The sequence below is a fragment of the Bos mutus genome, chromosome 19 (assembly GCF_027580195.1).
Source record: "Bos mutus isolate GX-2022 chromosome 19, NWIPB_WYAK_1.1, whole genome shotgun sequence".
In the NCBI taxonomy this organism is placed as follows: Eukaryota; Metazoa; Chordata; class Mammalia; order Artiodactyla; family Bovidae; genus Bos; species Bos mutus.
The window spans coordinates 44,200,663-44,218,011 of record NC_091635.1 but is presented as its reverse complement, the minus strand read 5'-3'; the positions used below and the strand labels follow the sequence as shown (position 1 = coordinate 44,218,011).

The 17,349-nt window shown below is 37.8% G+C and overlaps 1 protein-coding gene across 10 annotated transcripts in view; it reads right to left on the bottom strand.

Moving 5' to 3' along the window:
- Positions 1–1,429: 1,429 nt before the first annotated feature.
- RHOT1 (ras homolog family member T1) overlaps positions 1,430–17,349 on the bottom strand; it is a 68,171-nt gene continuing 52,251 nt past the window's right edge. For 3 of the 10 annotated variants that reach the window (XM_070390419.1, XM_070390421.1, XM_070390420.1), the window contains exons 19-21: positions 15,857–15,979; positions 3,946–4,089; positions 1,430–2,521 (exon numbers count right to left, since the gene is read on the bottom strand). In XM_070390419.1, coding sequence (XP_070246520.1) covers positions 2,404–2,521; positions 3,946–4,089; positions 15,857–15,979 — 385 coding nt within the window. In that variant the 3' untranslated portion in view covers positions 1,430–2,403. Of the gene's footprint in view, positions 2,522–3,945; positions 4,147–15,778; positions 15,980–17,349 lie in introns of those variants that run through there. The other 7 variants (XM_070390428.1, XM_070390422.1, XM_070390423.1 and 4 more) reach the window with 5 other exon arrangements.

The window sequence follows — 17,349 nt, the reverse complement described above, 5'->3', positions numbered from 1 at the left end:
GACATGCTCCCTAAACTCCTAACATCAGGGCCCAATCCCACCTAGCACTGGGAGCTCTGACAATGTGGGACATGGCCCATTTTTTTGGTCCAATGCGAAAGAGAAAGAACAGATGGATGGCAAGAAGCAACAGCAAGGGATGTGCTCGTTAAGGCTAAGTTACTACATCACGACAAGGGACTACAAACCTTCAAAGTGATGCTCCTTCACAGGACCGCCTCCAAAACTCATTAAAACGCTGTAGCAAACAGTTTTAGGACTGTCCTTTTAAAAGAGAATGCCCCTGGCACAAAGTGAGAGGTTTCCTTTCAACCCTTAGATTCCTACAGCGATCATCTGAGTACACTGTAAAGCCAGAAGAAGCCTTCTGCTGTATTCATGCACACATTTTCCTACATTAACTAGTCCCTAACGTAGATATGAAAGAAGGAAAAAGACCTGCATCAGCCAGGAAGTTAACGAGGTGAAGGCAGTGTTTCCTCTGCAAACTGGACTGAGAGGAGAAGGAGGCTGCTGTCAAGAGCAGGGAAGGAAACAGGGCAGCTGCCAGTCTGCCTTCTTGACAATCAGACACTTCAAACGAAAAGACTGAGAGAGAAAAATCACAACATGTAAACATGCTGCTTTTCACCTTTTTGGCACACTAACTTCTCTCCTCTGTTTCTCACAAACACAATCTACAAAGCATATTCACGTAAAATAACATTTCAGTTGGAACAAGGAAGAACTTGGGAGGAAAGAATTAACTGAATTGGAAGCTGTGTAACTGAAATTTATTTGGTAAATGAGGAATTCTCAAGAAATAATGAAAATGAGGCGTCAGTAGACTTTTCTTCCCTCGATTCTCCTTTTCCTCAGATTCAGAATGAAAATGTGAGGGAGGGAGATGGGGAAGTGTGCAGGTGAGCATGGCACATACTATTTTACAAGCTTATAGCTAGTAAATTATATTGTTACTAGCTGCTCAAGGAACGTGATCTTCAGACAAAACACTCCTCAGAATGGCAAAGGAGAAAAAAAAATCCATGTTAAAGGAGAAAATAAACATGTAAATCATAGTAGTAAAACTACATCAGTTAGGTATGTGTAGGGAAAAACAACTGCCCTTTCCTAAGAATAGATTTCCCCACAACTTTAAAATAGATTTCCTCCTAATAAGTCTTCTTTCCCAATAAGTATTATCTTTCTGTATAAAAAATAATTTGCAAGATAAGAAAGACAGAAACCAGAGGAATTTCATTTCATCTGTACAGAAATAATTACTTTTTCCCCCCCCTTTTTTGGCCACATTGTATGGCTTGCGGGATCTTATTTCCCTGACCAGGAATTGAACCCCAGGCCACAGCAGTGAAAGGGCTGAGTCCAAACCACTGGACCACCGGGGAAATTCCCAGAAATACTTACTTTCATGAGACAAAAAACTCAAGAGCACAGCACACAGCAGTTATTTATTTAAATACTTGAAAAGGTCAATGATGGAAAAAATAGGTTTATCATGAGAGTTTATATTCATCAGATTTATTTTACCATTTAAAAAAGTGCTGCTTCTAGGTTATCCTAGCCAGATATAGAACAATTCATGACACATGCAGCTACTGTAATATACTATAATAGACACAGCCATTATAGAACAATTTACACTTTGGGAGGAAATTCAGTAGTAGTAATGGTGACTGTTTATTTAAACTAAAAACATTGATAATATACAAATCTGTTTTCTCTTTTGATTGAAAGGGCTATAAAATTCAACGTACTGACAAAGGAAGCAACATAATCACACGAGTGACACCTCTGCTAAGGGCCTTTAGCGTCCTCCTTCCTTGGAGGAGAGCCTCACGTTCAACTACACAATTTTTAGACTGCACGATGACCTCAAGGCTGGCCTACCATAAAGGACGGGACCGAAAGAAAGTCATGTTTTTTAAAAACGGAGAGAAAATGGCAAATTGTGCCTTGTGTACTCAAAATACCCAAAGATCATTCTGAATAAATGTGAAATAAATAAGTGATCGATGAGTAAAATACAATCTCAGAGCTGACTTAAATCTAGGAGAGTGAGCCAGCTGAGCACTAACAATACCATGTCGAAACGTCCAGAAACACCGTTTCTAGAACTCAGTCTGGGAGACCGTACCTTGCCTGAATATGTACATTATTTACAAAATATTCCCTTTTGGCCTCTGAAAGTTAGCCATTTTAGTTTGACTGTTAAGCTGTTTCTTTCATATGCTAGCCAATACTGCAGTTATAACTATCATTAAAATACTCTTATGCATGAATTACAAATATTAATAAAGTAACTCTGCAATGTATAAATATCTCAATATTTCTAGCGGAATTTAAAGCATTCAGAATGTACATAAAAGTATTTGTTTTTGGTAGGGCCAGTATTTTTTTTTTTAATCATCGCTGTTTCAGTAATGCTTTGTACATGGCAAAGCCCAAAACTGCAAAAACAGTAGCACCAAAACTTGCTCGAAGCCAAAACGTGGAGCTCTTGAGGTCAGCTTGTGTCACGTGCCTGTAGTCAAAAAATATAATTAATGTTTAAAACATGATTAGTATGAAAAAAACAGTTATGTGGACAGTCTATTTTTAGGGAAGTATTAGCACACTTGTCAGACTAATTGCATACAGTAATGGTCACCAAAAGCATTTGTCAATAAGGCCGTATGTACACTGCTTAGATAGTCACTGTCTTAAGACATACTGTAGACATTTGGGAGTAAACAACATCTAAAATGTTACAAATTTTCTTCACAAGAGAAATGGAGAACTTAGACAAATCAACCTGCCACTTTTTAATACCAGCATGGTCCTTCAAAATGAGAGGTTAAGACTGAAACCACACAATTTTGAGAGTCAATTTCATGGAATCTCCTGTCCCCAGGAACCAAAAGCTATCTTGTAAGCAGTTAAGTGACAAGTGACCATACTTTTCTAATAGCAATGCTTAAAATCAACTTTAGAAACACTGAGTCCCATAAAAATTTACCAAAAAAAAAAAATCCCAAAAGGGAAGGGGGAAGATTTACCAGTTTGCATTAATTTGGTTACTGCTGATTAAAGAAAGAAGAACAAACAAACAAACCAAACTCTGGTATTAGTCAGACAGGCAGTGACAATGGAACCAACCAAAGGACATAATGAACATGATGGACTGAAAGGTAAATGACACAAAAGAAGCCGTATTATGCATGACAAGAACAGGGACAGCCTGTACCACAAACTGAGTTTGTGAGCATGCTCAGTTAATAACACTGCTAAGCACCCTCAAGGGTCTCAAGTATGACAGCTTACCACAAAGAAGATTAAGCTTTAAAGAAAAAGTTGGAACATTTTATTCAAGTGTCACTGAAGGTTTAGTTAAGTGAACATAATTGAGGTGATACAGAAAACTTACAGGATTAAGAGTTTAGAGAAACTGCCTAGGTTATTTTACAACTGAACTAATAAACAAACAGATTTGAAGCAAGAGTCAGACATCATTAAAAGACCAAGACACTGACACAAGCAAAAGAGTTAAGAGCCAAGAATATATAAACTGTACAAAACTACTTTGCCTCAGTAAGAGTCAAGAGTGAACAACCAGATTAGTTATCACACAATGCAATCTGTACATCCCTAACAAGCAAGGCTGTAATACAAGCAGAGTGCTCCATGCCTTATCTCCACAGAGAAACAACACACAGCACTCAACTCCTTATCCTCCCCAGTTTCTATTTTTAAAAAGTCACTCCTTACATAATTATCATTTTACAAAGCAAAGTGATAACACAGATTCATGCCACCTTGCAAGTTAGTTCTTCCAACAGGCAGTATTTCATTAAAAAGAAAAAAAAAAGAGTTAGGGAAGAAAATACTTAGGTTTTTTAGTTTTTTTCTAGTTTTTCCAATAGGAAAAACTCCAACATAGCCAACCCCACTGGTTGTGGGAAATGTTACCTGGCTTCAAGAAAAAGTGGACCGTGAGATGACTCCATGAAGATGGAATCTTCTACAGAGCTGACGGCGTGCACCTGGTGAGTAATACTGCCTTCGTCGTCTGCTAACAGCATGGCACCCCACTCAGCTACCCGGGCTCTTAACCTTTTATACACATGCATACAGTTTGCAGTTCACAGCACAGCTCACAAAAGAAGGGGACTGAAAGTAATATCTCTTGATTAAACATCCCACACATAAACTGAGTTGCCATCCTATTATATGATGCATCTCATGATTTCTATATTTAAAATGAATTTATCCTCTAGAATACTGCCAAACTTAAAAAAAAAAAAAATCTATATATATATACTCTTCTAAAACACTCACATACCATGCAGGGAAACCTTAGGCTGTTATATACCTTCTCTATGTATCCCCCAGAGGCTGGTCTTGGTATATCTGAAAGACTAAGAGAAGCCCTGGAAACTAATACTACAAACAGTACTTGACAATATTCGGTGACTAGGAGTACTGACTCAAAATAAGGCTAACAACTATTAGTCATGAAGTTGAGAGATGCTTCTAATTTCCGATTACTAAAAACTACAAACATATATCTGTAAAAAAAAAAAAAAAAGAGTAAAACATCCCAAACTCTGACTGTCATGGTCCTATGATGAGAGTTTCAAAGTTTACAGCTCCAAGTCAGCAGAGACGTAGAGGACTGAAAGTGAGAACACATGCTCAGAGTGCCTCAGAGTTCTGCTTTGGCTTTGGTCTCTCTGTGATTTTCATGGGTCTTCACTAACAGAAAATATTTTTACACTTTTTTTTTTTACACTTAATTATAAAGTTAGTGTAAAACAGGGTTAGGATTAATGCTAGCTATAGTGACATTAAAATCAGTGAAAATAATTTCTTATAAATATTCTTCAAGTATGGAATCTGTTAACACAGCTTAGCTCTTCTTGCTGTTGCTGTAGTTGTGTGGCTTTTTTTTTTTCCTACACTGCATGGCATGTGGGATCTTAGTTCCCCAACCAGGGATCGAACCCACAACCCCTGCAGAGGAAGCAAGGGAGTCTTAACCACCGAACCAGCCACTGGGGAAGCCTCTCCTTTTGTTGTATTTTGAGAAGTAGTACCATTCATGAAATAATATATTCTGCCTGACTTTATTGCTTTTGCATTTCCAAAGAGTAATTATTACTTTTCCCTAAGCTATAGTACAGCCTTCAATAGGCAAAACAGCGCTTCATATTTATAGATGGCAAACAATATAGATACATGTTCAATATACAGCTAGTTTAAATCTCAAGGCAACCATTAACTCATAAAGTATATTTCAATGACTCCACTGATGTTACAGTAGTTGTTTAAGATACTTTTAGACATGGAAAACTACTTTTTAGACAGAAAGCTACTTAGAGAATTATTTTACGCTTTTACGATATGCATTTAAAAGCTACATTAACCAGGCTCTATTTATAAGGAAAACACATTTATAATGGATGGCACATTTGCATTGCCTGCCTAACAACACCTGATCAGATAAGAGTGTGATCTTAACTGTACCCCATAAGTGTGAAGAACAGAGCCATGCTTGTCATTTCAGGTCTCAAGCAGAAACAGCAATAGTTTCAAAAAGCTGATTCCTAATTCATGTCTAAACTCAAGCAAAAAGCAATTCTTCCACAATTCTTTCCAAATGACTCATATAAAGTATCTTAGAATAAATTATAATGTCTTATTGTATGTTTTTTCTTAAGTTTTTTTGGCTATTAAAAAAGTAATATAAAAAAAAAGAGTAATATAAGCACATTATATGAGAAAATGAAAGTAGGAAGGAAAAAATCAGTCAGAGTCACCTAAGGCAACTAATTAAAATTTGTGGTATTTCCTTTTAGACTTTTTTCAAATGTATTTCTTACATAGCTGCAAACACAATGCATATAATTTATATATTTTATATCCTTTAAATGTATTACATAAGGTCTTTTCCATGAATTATAGAAACATCCTTTTAAATAGCAGCATTACATTTTTATTGGTGGCTATTTCCATTTACAGATACCTGTAACTAAAGTGATAAACACTATTTTACATAACATTTTCCACTACATTTAAAACAGTTTCCTTAACACAGACTTTCCCAAAATGAAAATTACAGGGTCAAAAATGTGTGTATGTGCGTGTATGTGTGTGTGTAAAAAGGTTCTTTTTTTCCATCTATTGATATACCAGAATCACACATTTCCCTATTGTATGTGGAATAAAATATTTTAGGTTCAGCAGTATCTCTTTTTACAACATAAGAAATAATGACTAAGTGGTAAAATATAACCTTAATTAATCATATAAAGCTTGCTAGAGCTTTTGGGTTCTTAGGCAGAGAATCCCTGTGTCCTGAATGCTGGCTTTCTGGCTTAAAAGTGCTCTGGGCCCATACGTCAATCAGGTAACAAGCGCTCTTTGACCCAAGTGCGGGAGCAAACCAACAAGTTTGGACCTGGGTATTATTAAGGCTGCTACTTAATAAGGCAGAAAGAAGGAAATGTTTCCAAAATTCAGGCAATAAAGATGTAAATTAAAAACTGTGTGAAGGTCACAGAAGGTGCGTAACAACGGATCAAAATTCCTATGTACCTTTACACTGAATGCCTCAAAGAAGGCATACAACACGCTCTAATTAACTCTGCAATTTACAGTAAATATAAGAACATTAACTAAAATCTTTATGGGGTTCTGTGTATCTAACCAATAATAAAGGGAATGTTATCAATTGCAATGTTCAGAATCATAAAATAATCAAATCCTTTATAAAGGGCTCAACGGAACTAAACCTATTCCAGCTAGTCCCAAATAGGTATTTTTAATTTTGTTCTCTATAATGTGTTACAAGACTTTATATATGGGGTATAAAAACTATACAGGCATACCTCAGAGGTATTATGAGTTCAGTTCCAGAACACTGTAATCAAGTGAATATTGCAATAAAGTCAGTTAGATGAACTGTTTGGTTTCCCAGTGCATAGGAAAATTATGTCTATGCTATACTGTGGTCTATTAAGTGTGCAATAGCATTATTACTAAAAAAACAACCATACACATACTTAATTTAAAAATACTATAAATATCGCTAAAAATGCTAACGATCACCTGAAAATGCAGTTACCACAAACCTTCAATTTGTAAAAACCACAATATCTTCGAAGCACAATAAAGCAAAGCACAATAAAATAAGGTATGCCTGTACTGCAGAGACCTAAATGTCTGCAAAAATTAGAATTTGAGGCAGGAGGAGAATTCAGAAAGGTCCAGCTATCAACTAATCTAGCCTTAGATTGCAGGCTATTAAGCAGAGGAAAGAAAAGCTCAATAGTACATACTCTTTTCAAAAGCAGTGAAGTTAAGAGACTGTGGGAAAAGTAGCTTCCGCCCAGTGACTTTTATCAGTCCTCCCATACAACTTCTCAGAAATAAATTTGAATTTCCTATTTTTTATTCTTCTATCTCACCACTTCACCCTTCCCAAACACAACTCCAAGGTGTGCAAAGGCACTAAAAATGAATAGTCTCCTAGTTTTATAATTCTTTCCATACATGTATCTCAGGTATGCATTTTTAAGTTAATACTCTGAAACAGTCTATGCAACTGTACTGCACGTAACCTAAAGTTAACTAGGGTTCACAGATGTCATTCATAGCTTTTTCCTATTTGTAATTACATATCTCAAATTGAGAATTATACTGAGGTCATCGAAACTATAATTAAATCTATTGTTTTTAAACTTTAAAAAAAAAGTCTCTGGATCTCCCTGCTTTTCTTCCTCTCCCTGCTTTATGTTTCTTCCTGGTGAAGTAGTTTTTTATATTTATCTCTAATAATAATACAATTACTGTTAATTATAGTTTTAATAATGACAATTCTCCTAATTGAACAATTCATACCTAGTAGGTATGAAATATTTTAATATTTCTCAAAATAGGTTAAGAAATCAAAATATAGTGTTCAACGAAGATGAACTGCAAATCATAAGAAAGCTGTTAACTGAGCATGCTTAAACAGCAACAAACTTAGGAAAAGGACACAGGTGTGCAATGTCAAATGCTTCACCAAGCATTAGAGGAATAAAAATTCACAGATGACTGTAAATTCATGGGAAATAAATAATGTTTATATGTTAACTACTGATAAAGGTCAGAATAAGCAAACTCCAGTCTGTCGTGTCCTTTAAAATACTAATCAAATGGCAAAAAATTTTAAAATTATATGCAGCAGCAGCTTACTTGGCAAGAATCTATAACACAACTCTGGTGCAATTTTAAATGCATGATCATGTATATGCATTCAAATTCAAAGAAAAGCCTTGTAAGGACCTTTCATATAAATATAAAAGCTTCATATGAAATTAAAATACAGGATGCAGTTCCTTAAAATGCAGTATTTTACTGTAACATAGTATCTTATGGACTCATGTTTCCAATGGAATCTCTGTAACATTAAGATTTCTAGGAAACCATCCTCTTTATAAGGCAATCCTGTGAAAGGCAGCTCATTTTGGTGTGACAACTGTAAAACACCTTCTTCAAAAATAGAGTTCCTATATTAAGTAACATGACTTTAAGCGATGTGGAGGAACTTAGGTGATTAGTAAAGTAATAAGGGCAAATGAAGTAAGTCATTAATGAATGGATTAAAATAAATGTCTCATGTATCCAATTTTTAAAAATAGATTAAAAAGCAGAGTAAAAAAATACATGGGTATGACCGTCCATCATATTCAGTGTGGAGCTACACACTTTGTTACTAAAGTAAAATACTGTTACCAAACTTAGGAAGTAATAGGAACAAATAATCTGTACAAAGAAATAAGAGAACCAAAATATGTATCAAAGAAAACTACACCAAAATGATAAATTGTAAAACAATATGATTCAACTACAGGTTAGGAAAAATGGGAGGACTAGACACTGAAACGCAGCTGGGAAAAGGATCAAGAGGAGTTAAAAAATGACTAGGTGGCACAGACAGACAAATCAAAGTGAACATCTAAAGGAAGGGACAAACTACAGTGCTGGCTAGAGTACACTGCACACTAGAGTACACTGGTGCACTAGAGTGCTATACTAGAGTACACTGCACACTAGAGTAGTACACTAGAGTACACTGCACACTAGAGTAGTGCACTAGAGTACACTGCACACCAGAGTACACTGGTGCACTAGAGTACACGGCACACTAGAGCAAACTGGTACACGAGTACACTGCACAGTAGAGTACACTAGTGCACTAGAGTAGTACACTAGAGTACACTGCACACTAGAGTAGTGCACTTGAGTACACTGCACACTAGAGTACACTGGTGCACTAGAGCAGTACACTAGAGTACACTGCACACTAGAGTAGTGCACTTGAGTACACTGCACACTAGAGTACACTGGTGCACTAGAGCAGTACACTAGAGTACACTGCACACTAGAGTAGTGCACTTGAGTACACTGCACACTAGAGTACACTAGTGCACTAGAGCAGTACACTAGAGTACACTGCACACTAGAGTACACTGGTGCACTCGAGTACACTGGTACACTAGAGTAGTGCACTAGCGTACACTGCACAGTAGAGTACATGGCACACTAGAGTACACTGGTGCACTAGAGTACATGGCACACTAGAGTACACTGGTACACTAGAGTACACTGCACACCAGAGTACACTGGTGTGCTAGAGTACACTGGTACACAGCACACTAGAGTACACTGCACAGTAGAGTACACTGGTACACTAGAGTACACTGCACACTAGAGTACACTGGTGCACTAGAGTACACTGCACACTAGAGTACACTGGTACACTACAGTGGTACACTAGAGTACACTGCACACTAGAGTACACTGGTACACTAGAGTACACTGCACACTAGAGTACACTGGTACACTAGAGTGGTACACTAGAGTACACGGCACACTAGAGTACACTGGTGCACTAGAGCAGTGCACTAGCGTACACTGCACAGTAGAGTACACTGGTGCACTAGAGTACACTGCACACTAGAGTACACTGGTGCACTAGAGTACACTGGTACACTAGAGCAGTGCACTAGCGTACACTGCACAGTAGAGTACACTGCACACTAGAGTACACGGCACACTAGAGTACACTGGTACACTAGAGTACACGGCACACTACAGTACACTGCACACTAGAGTACACTGGTACACTAGAGTACACGGCACACTAGAGTACACTGGTGCACTAGAGTACACTGGTACACTAGAGTACACGGCACACTAGAGTACACTGGTACACTAGAGTACAGGGCACACTAGAGTACACTGGTGCACTAGAGTACACTGCACACTAGAGTACACGGCACACTAGAGTACACTGGTACACTAGAGTACACGGCACACTAGAGTACACTGGTGCACTAGAGTACACTGCACACTAGAGTACACGGCACACTAGAGTACACTGCACACTAGAGTACACTGGTGCACTAGAGTACACTGGTGCACTAGAGTGGTACACTAGAGTACACTGCACACTAGAGTACACTGGTACACTAGAGTACACTGGTACACTAGAGTACAGGGCACACTAGAGTACACTGGTGCACTAGAGTACAGGGCACACTAGAGTACACTGGTGCACTAGAGTGGTACACTAGAGTACACTGGTACACTAGAGTACACGGCACACTAGAGTACACTGCACACTAGAGTACACTGGTACACTAGAGTACAGGGCACACTAGAGTACACTGGTGCACTAGAGTGGTACACTAGAGTACACTGCACACTAGAGTACACTGGTGCACTAGCGTACACGGCACACTAGAGTACACTGGTGCACTAGAGTACACTGGTACACTAGACTGGTACACTAGAGTACACTGCACACTAGAGTACACGGCACACTAGAGTACACTGGTGCACTAGAGTACACGGCACACTAGAGTACACTGGTGCACTAGAGTACACTGGTACACTAGAGTGGTACACTAGAGTACACGGCACACTAGAGTACACTGGTGCACTAGAATAGAGCAACATCCTCATGCAAAGCAAAAGTGTGCTGAAATTAGAACAATAAATGCTTAATAGACTAAAACTCTGGGGAGTTCAAACCAATAAGCCAGTCCACTTCTACACAGTTCATTTTAACACCTTTAGATTTAAGAGGTATTTATAACTAAAATATAATCACAAGGTATTTTTCTCCAATAATGTGATTAGCATGGTTTGAAATGAAAGTATTGCCAAAGACTGAAATCATTTGGCCACATACGAATCACCCTCCAAATGTATTTAAATTCAAATAATTCCAGCTATTCATAAATTGTTCTCAAGAAAAACATAAACCTATCCAGATCTAAAGGCTGAGACCATAATTACCTAAGAACAAAGTCACACGTCAGATATGTAGTTAAACACTTCTCATACATGTTGAATCCAATATTCATTCAATTAAAGTTGAAAGAAAAAAAATTTGTATTACTACTTTCTACTTGAAATATGTTGTGATAGTCAACTAGCTAAAAACAAAAACAAAAAAAGACAATTTTTTCTGGTCAAAGACGGGAAACATGGACAATTTCAGAAATGTTGGAACTGTTGAAACTGCTTAAGTGTAAATTAATTAATTTGACATAGATCCTCTCAGATCAGGTTTTGTTAGCATAAGGCACTAAGGTCACTGAAAATATAATCAAAGTTTAAAAAATTTTAACATAATATTTAAAAAGGTATTTAAATACATGCCTAGATCTTCATATTTGTATGATATTTTGCCCCACTCACAGCAGGATCCTAGCTAATGCAGGTACTTAAGTACTTAAATGAATAAATCAAAGTGGTGGGAGAATGACATAAGGGGAGAATGTGGGCCCAAACATGTATTATCTGGAAGTAATTTCTATTTTGGTAACCAACATTTTTATGAGCACATTAAAACAATGTACTAACTTGAGAACAGCATGCATATACCAATATTTGTCTACTAATTTCTTTGCAGACATTTAACAAAATTTTTGGCTTAAAGGAAAAAATTTTAATTGTTTATTTACACGTCTAAATCAAATGCTAGGCACAAAAGATTTCTAAAACCAAAGACCCTAAGACTTATTGAGTAAGAAATCCTCCCTATTGAATGAAGAGTAAAAAATTCTTGTATGACTTTTACTCAGTTACTAAATCTCTTTTTCCATTTATGTAATATTAAGATATATCTGGCACAGCAAACCAATGGTGAAAAAAGTGGTTCCATAGAAAGTGGTTCCATTCTCACTCCACCAATGAGATTACTTTTTCAAGTTTTTAAAGAGAAAGGAGTAAAACTGTATGTGGCGGGTGTTTGTAAGACATTTTCATTCCTTAGGTGTACTTATTTATTTTTTTTTTGGCCTGCATTTTCCCAACTCTAGGCTATGTCTTAAGACTGAAGTTACAAACTGGTGGCCTGCAAATATGTCTTCTTTGTTCTGATTAATACTTTAAATTTTTAAAATTTTGTTGCTTTCATTTAAACAGCAGGAATTTTCATATAAAAATCCTGACATCTGATGTCAGAGAATCAGAAGTCCTGGCAACACCACACTTGGACAACGACCAATAGCTGGAGCTGAGACACGGCTGCCTCTTTCAGACAGGACCTGTCATTGTCCCCACCTCTCTTACTTCTCCTTGGCCACCTTCTTTCATTAACATTATCCATCCAGGCCCTGTAGGCATTTCTATTTTTGGCTTCCACCCTCGCTTACCTCATCTAACAATCCTTTTGTGAATTAGAAGAAACTTCAATACGTAACTCATAAATTTCCACTGGACTTCTAGAAAATTAGTGAAATACCTACCAGGGAAGAGGAAGGAGTTCTTTGAAAAGTGCATGGGTTCCCTTACTCATCTTTTTCAATCTTTCCCTTCTTGATTACCAGATGTCAGTGATGTATGCTGACATTACCTTTAAATTATTTCTAGTTTATAAACAGGCACTATACAGAGCAATTTATGATGAGCAACCTCATCCATTAATGCACACCCAACCTCTTTCACTGGGAAGCTGACTAAACCAACCTAAAACTAAAACTGTCACTGAAGATGCAGACAACAAATTAATCTGCAATTATGTACAATCGAGAGCCTCTAGAAGGAAACAGATGGTTTATGACCAGCAATTATTAGGAGCCAGGGTAAGTTCATCAAGAATAAGACACCAAATAGATGTCACTTTCTATTTAGATAAAATTAACACATTGGTAGATCAGAGGAATGTGGTAGAAATTGTAATGATTTCAAAAGAGCTCTCCATGAAATTTACTGTAAGATAACAAGATAAAATATGGGCTGGATAATAAAATATTTTTAATTGGCAGAATAATCTTTCCCCCAAAACTCTGAATCTGTGTCACTGGGAAAAGAGCTCTCTAGTACAGCACGAAAGGGTTTGCTTGCTTGAGAGCCCTCACTCTCTAATCGCTGGGGATTCAACATTACTTTTTATCACTAACTTGAAAGATAAAAAACATAGCTACCAAATTTGCAAATAACACAATGCTGAGAAAGATATATAATGGGACAAATGACAGAAACAATGTCTGAAATGACTGAGCTAGAACAAATGGACTGAAAAGAATATGACATTTAATAGAGATATATATGTATCTGCATTTAGATTCAGAGGGCCAACTAAAAATGTCAAAGACACAATTAGAAAGGAGGGGAAACTGTTTTAATAGCACTTCACATGAAAAAAAAATCTGATTTCAATTAACCCCAAGATTAATACACATTCACAGTGGGTTGGGGCTTCTACACAGTGAGTTCATGCAGTAGACAGGTGCTGTCCTAACTGTGGAATATGACTGCCCACCGTTACGGAAAGTCAGATTACACTTGAAGCACCATTCTCCATTCTCAGGGGCACTTGTTAAGAGGTACTCTGAACACCTAAGGGGCTTTCAGATGAGGGAAACGAGAAATGATGAGGTCACTAAACCGACTAAGTTAAGAAACAGCTGAAAGAAATGGGGATGTTCTACCTGGAGAAGAGAAAATTAGGGGAGACATGATGGCCGTCTTCAAATGTCTGAAGGATTGCTATGTTGAAGAGGGAGTAGAATAGTCGTATGTTGTTCTAAAGGGCAGAACTAAAACTAAAGGAGAGAAAGTTAAAGGGCAATCATTTTAAAAAAAAAAAAAAAAAAAAAAGCAAAAACAAAAACCTTCTCCAATGAGGAAAGCCATCAGCAGATAAACAATACTCTCAAGAAGGCTCTCAGAAAGTCAGTCTACAGGAGGTTAGGCCAGATGAATCCCAGAATCTCCTCCAACTCTACCATTTTTGACTCCACAGCTCCTGAATGTTGTTTGGTTTGAACTAGCCTTGCATTTTCTCAGATAGCCATCATGAGAGAATCTGTGTTACTCTTTATACGGTGCCATTCAAAAGACAAGAGGCAGAATTTCACCACCAAATGCGAGTGGTGATCCCTTCAAAGCAATCACCTGAGACAGCTGCATTCTTATTCCAGAGCTGATAGTTCTCAAAAACTCTTGTAGGATGCCTGCAGAGTCCATTTCTGATTCATATAAAACACAGCCTCATTGTTTAGTAGCCATGTCTACACTGCTGGTGAACACAAACCAGCCTACACATTTGGTACAGTTCCAGCCCTCAGTGGGAGTCCAACAGTAACCCAAATAAGATTCATTTCTTATGAATCTTATGAACCAAAATCTACTTAGCTTGATCATCTGTCTTAATTAAGCCCTGTTCCCAATGACATTAAGATGATTTCAAAAACCTAATTCATTCATGGACACACAAAAATTTGACATTAGATACAAATTAATAGTACATTAATTAGGCTCTTGCTGCTGCTAAGTCACTTCAGTCGTGTCCGACTCTGTGCGACCCCAGAAACGGCAGCCCACCAGGCTCCCCTGTCCCTGGGATTCTCCAGGCAAGAACACTGGAGTGGGTTGCCATTTCCTTCTCCAATGCATGAAAGGAAAAGTGAAAGTGAAGTCGCTCAGTCGTGTCCAAGTCTTAGCGACCCCATGGACTGCAGCCTACCAGGCTCCTCCATCCATGGGATTTTCCAGGCAAGAGTACTGGAGTGGGGTGCCATTGCCTTCTCTAAATTAGGCTCTTAAATGCTCACAAAATGTAAAATCAATTTGAACAAAGGCAGCATCACCGGAATAAGAACATAACTTCCAAGTTTATTGCTTTGAGGGACTGTATACAACCTATTTTGTTGTTGTTGCTCTTTTTTAAAAGCATATTATGTTCTAAGCAAACTTCATGTGTTGGGTTCCGTTATAAAGACCTCAAAAACTAGCACTCTAGATCTTTTTCCTTTTCAATATTCCATTGAATGCTTAAAGTTGGCTATGGTCTTCTTTTCAAATAAATATCCAAGGTACTTAAAAAGCAAAAAAAAAAAAAAAAAAACTATAAATAATTTAAACAACAGAAAAGTTTTTCAAACCCAAGACACTGTTCACGTTAGTATGGTTTTATAAGTAGCACTATTTGAATGCAAGCTGAACACATTATAACATTTGGGATCAATGTCTCTTTTCCTTACTAAAGTCCTAATCTATTTCTGCAACTCTCAGCCACAAGATTTTCAATCTCCCTACACATTTTTATCCTCTAATTTAAAAAATACTTTAACTTTCTGAATTAAAAAGGCAAAAATCCTACTTTAGAGTCCCCTAAATATATCTATTAATCTTTAAACATTGAGGATGATTCCAGAACTAAACATGGTCAGCACAGTGAGAATTTTAGTGGAAGTTAGTTGGGCGTCCGTTGGCTCGTTGTCTTGGTAGTGAGTACCTATGTAAGATAGTCATCCGCGTTTTTCCTCTTGTATTCTAACAGAACGCCTGGTACCCAGTAAATAAAGGTAGGAACCTGTTAAGCACTGCAGTGAAGACTTTGCTCTTTACAGATTGCAGCAAGTCTGAGTTGAGGAAGCTCTGACAGACGCAAAAGGTGCACCTGTTGCAGGTGCACATACAGCGTAACCGGGCATGGCTGCGGAAACACACAGAAGGACAGGCGTTGAGTTCTTTCTTACAAACACGGCGCAAGTCAGAGCGTGCCAACTTTAAAAAAAAGACTTAGGCATAAGCAACACTAAGGAAAAGGACAGCGTGGGGCATGCTAAAGTTGTGCAGAATTCCACATTTACAAAAAATATCATCAACAGCAATAGCTCCCTCCTCCCTCCCTATAGAAATCTGAGGAAAATCCGCTAACACGTTTGCTTTTTTTTGGAAGGGGGATAGAATTATTAGTACAAGGGTTTTAGTGGAATAAATATGCACAGCAATAGATGGCACCCTCATCTAAATCAATAAAAGAAAAACTGAGTAAGCCACAGCATCCACCGAAAGGTCAGAGTTGGCTAGCATTGAAATAACCACCCCCTCCTCCTCCCTCAGGATACACACATGCCTGAAAACCAGGAAGGAGAATAGGGACAAATCCACAAGAGTCAAAAGACGAGTATGTATATTCAACCTGAGGAGATGCGAACATCGTCTTTAATCCATCAAGCACCACGGTTCCCCAAGGAAATCAAAGTGCTTCATATATTTCTACTTGAACCCAAAATATGGGGTTAATTTTCATCTGCTACCAGCAGCTAAGTATCTGCTAACATAGCAGCTAAGTATGATAACATGAAACTCTGGGTAAGGGTGTAAAAATCAACAATGGATCCAATTGATCTTAGATACAAAATTTAGGGAGGCTTTCTGACTCCTTTCTGGTTGAGTGAGTTGCACTAGTTGGTACAGGCACGTGGAGCCATTTCACCTCCACTTTAAAGACCAAAGTAGGGGGTCTCCAATGACTGCTCAGTGGTCAGAGCCACTCAGACATACAAGGCCATCACACCACCCCTCAAGAGGTACTGGCGCAGAACCCACTCAGAAGAGCGCCACCTGATGAATCAATTACATCCTTTCCTGTAACACCTGAACATTTTTTAGAGGCTTCTCTAAAGGAGAAGTCCTTCTCAAAGAACTGGCCCAAACTGACTTGGCTTAGCTTGTGAAATCTGATGAGATCACAGCACACGGTGGCATGGTTGTGGAGATTAGCAGCATCCCAATAATGCCTAATTCTCAACATGAAGAAAAACAAGAATTAATTTTTCAAAAGACTCTTATAGGCTCGAGATACTCCATTTTAAAATTTGACTTGTGATGATGAACATAGCACTGGTACTAAGTCACTGCCAGCTGTCATACTGGAATCCATCTGTTATTTTATAATTGAATCTGACTCTTCAACATACACAGGCTCCGCCCATCAAAAAGGAGGGATGCAAAGTATGCTTAGCAACAGGGAGATGCTTCATGAGAAGTAGTTTCGGATTAACCATATAAACAAGTGTC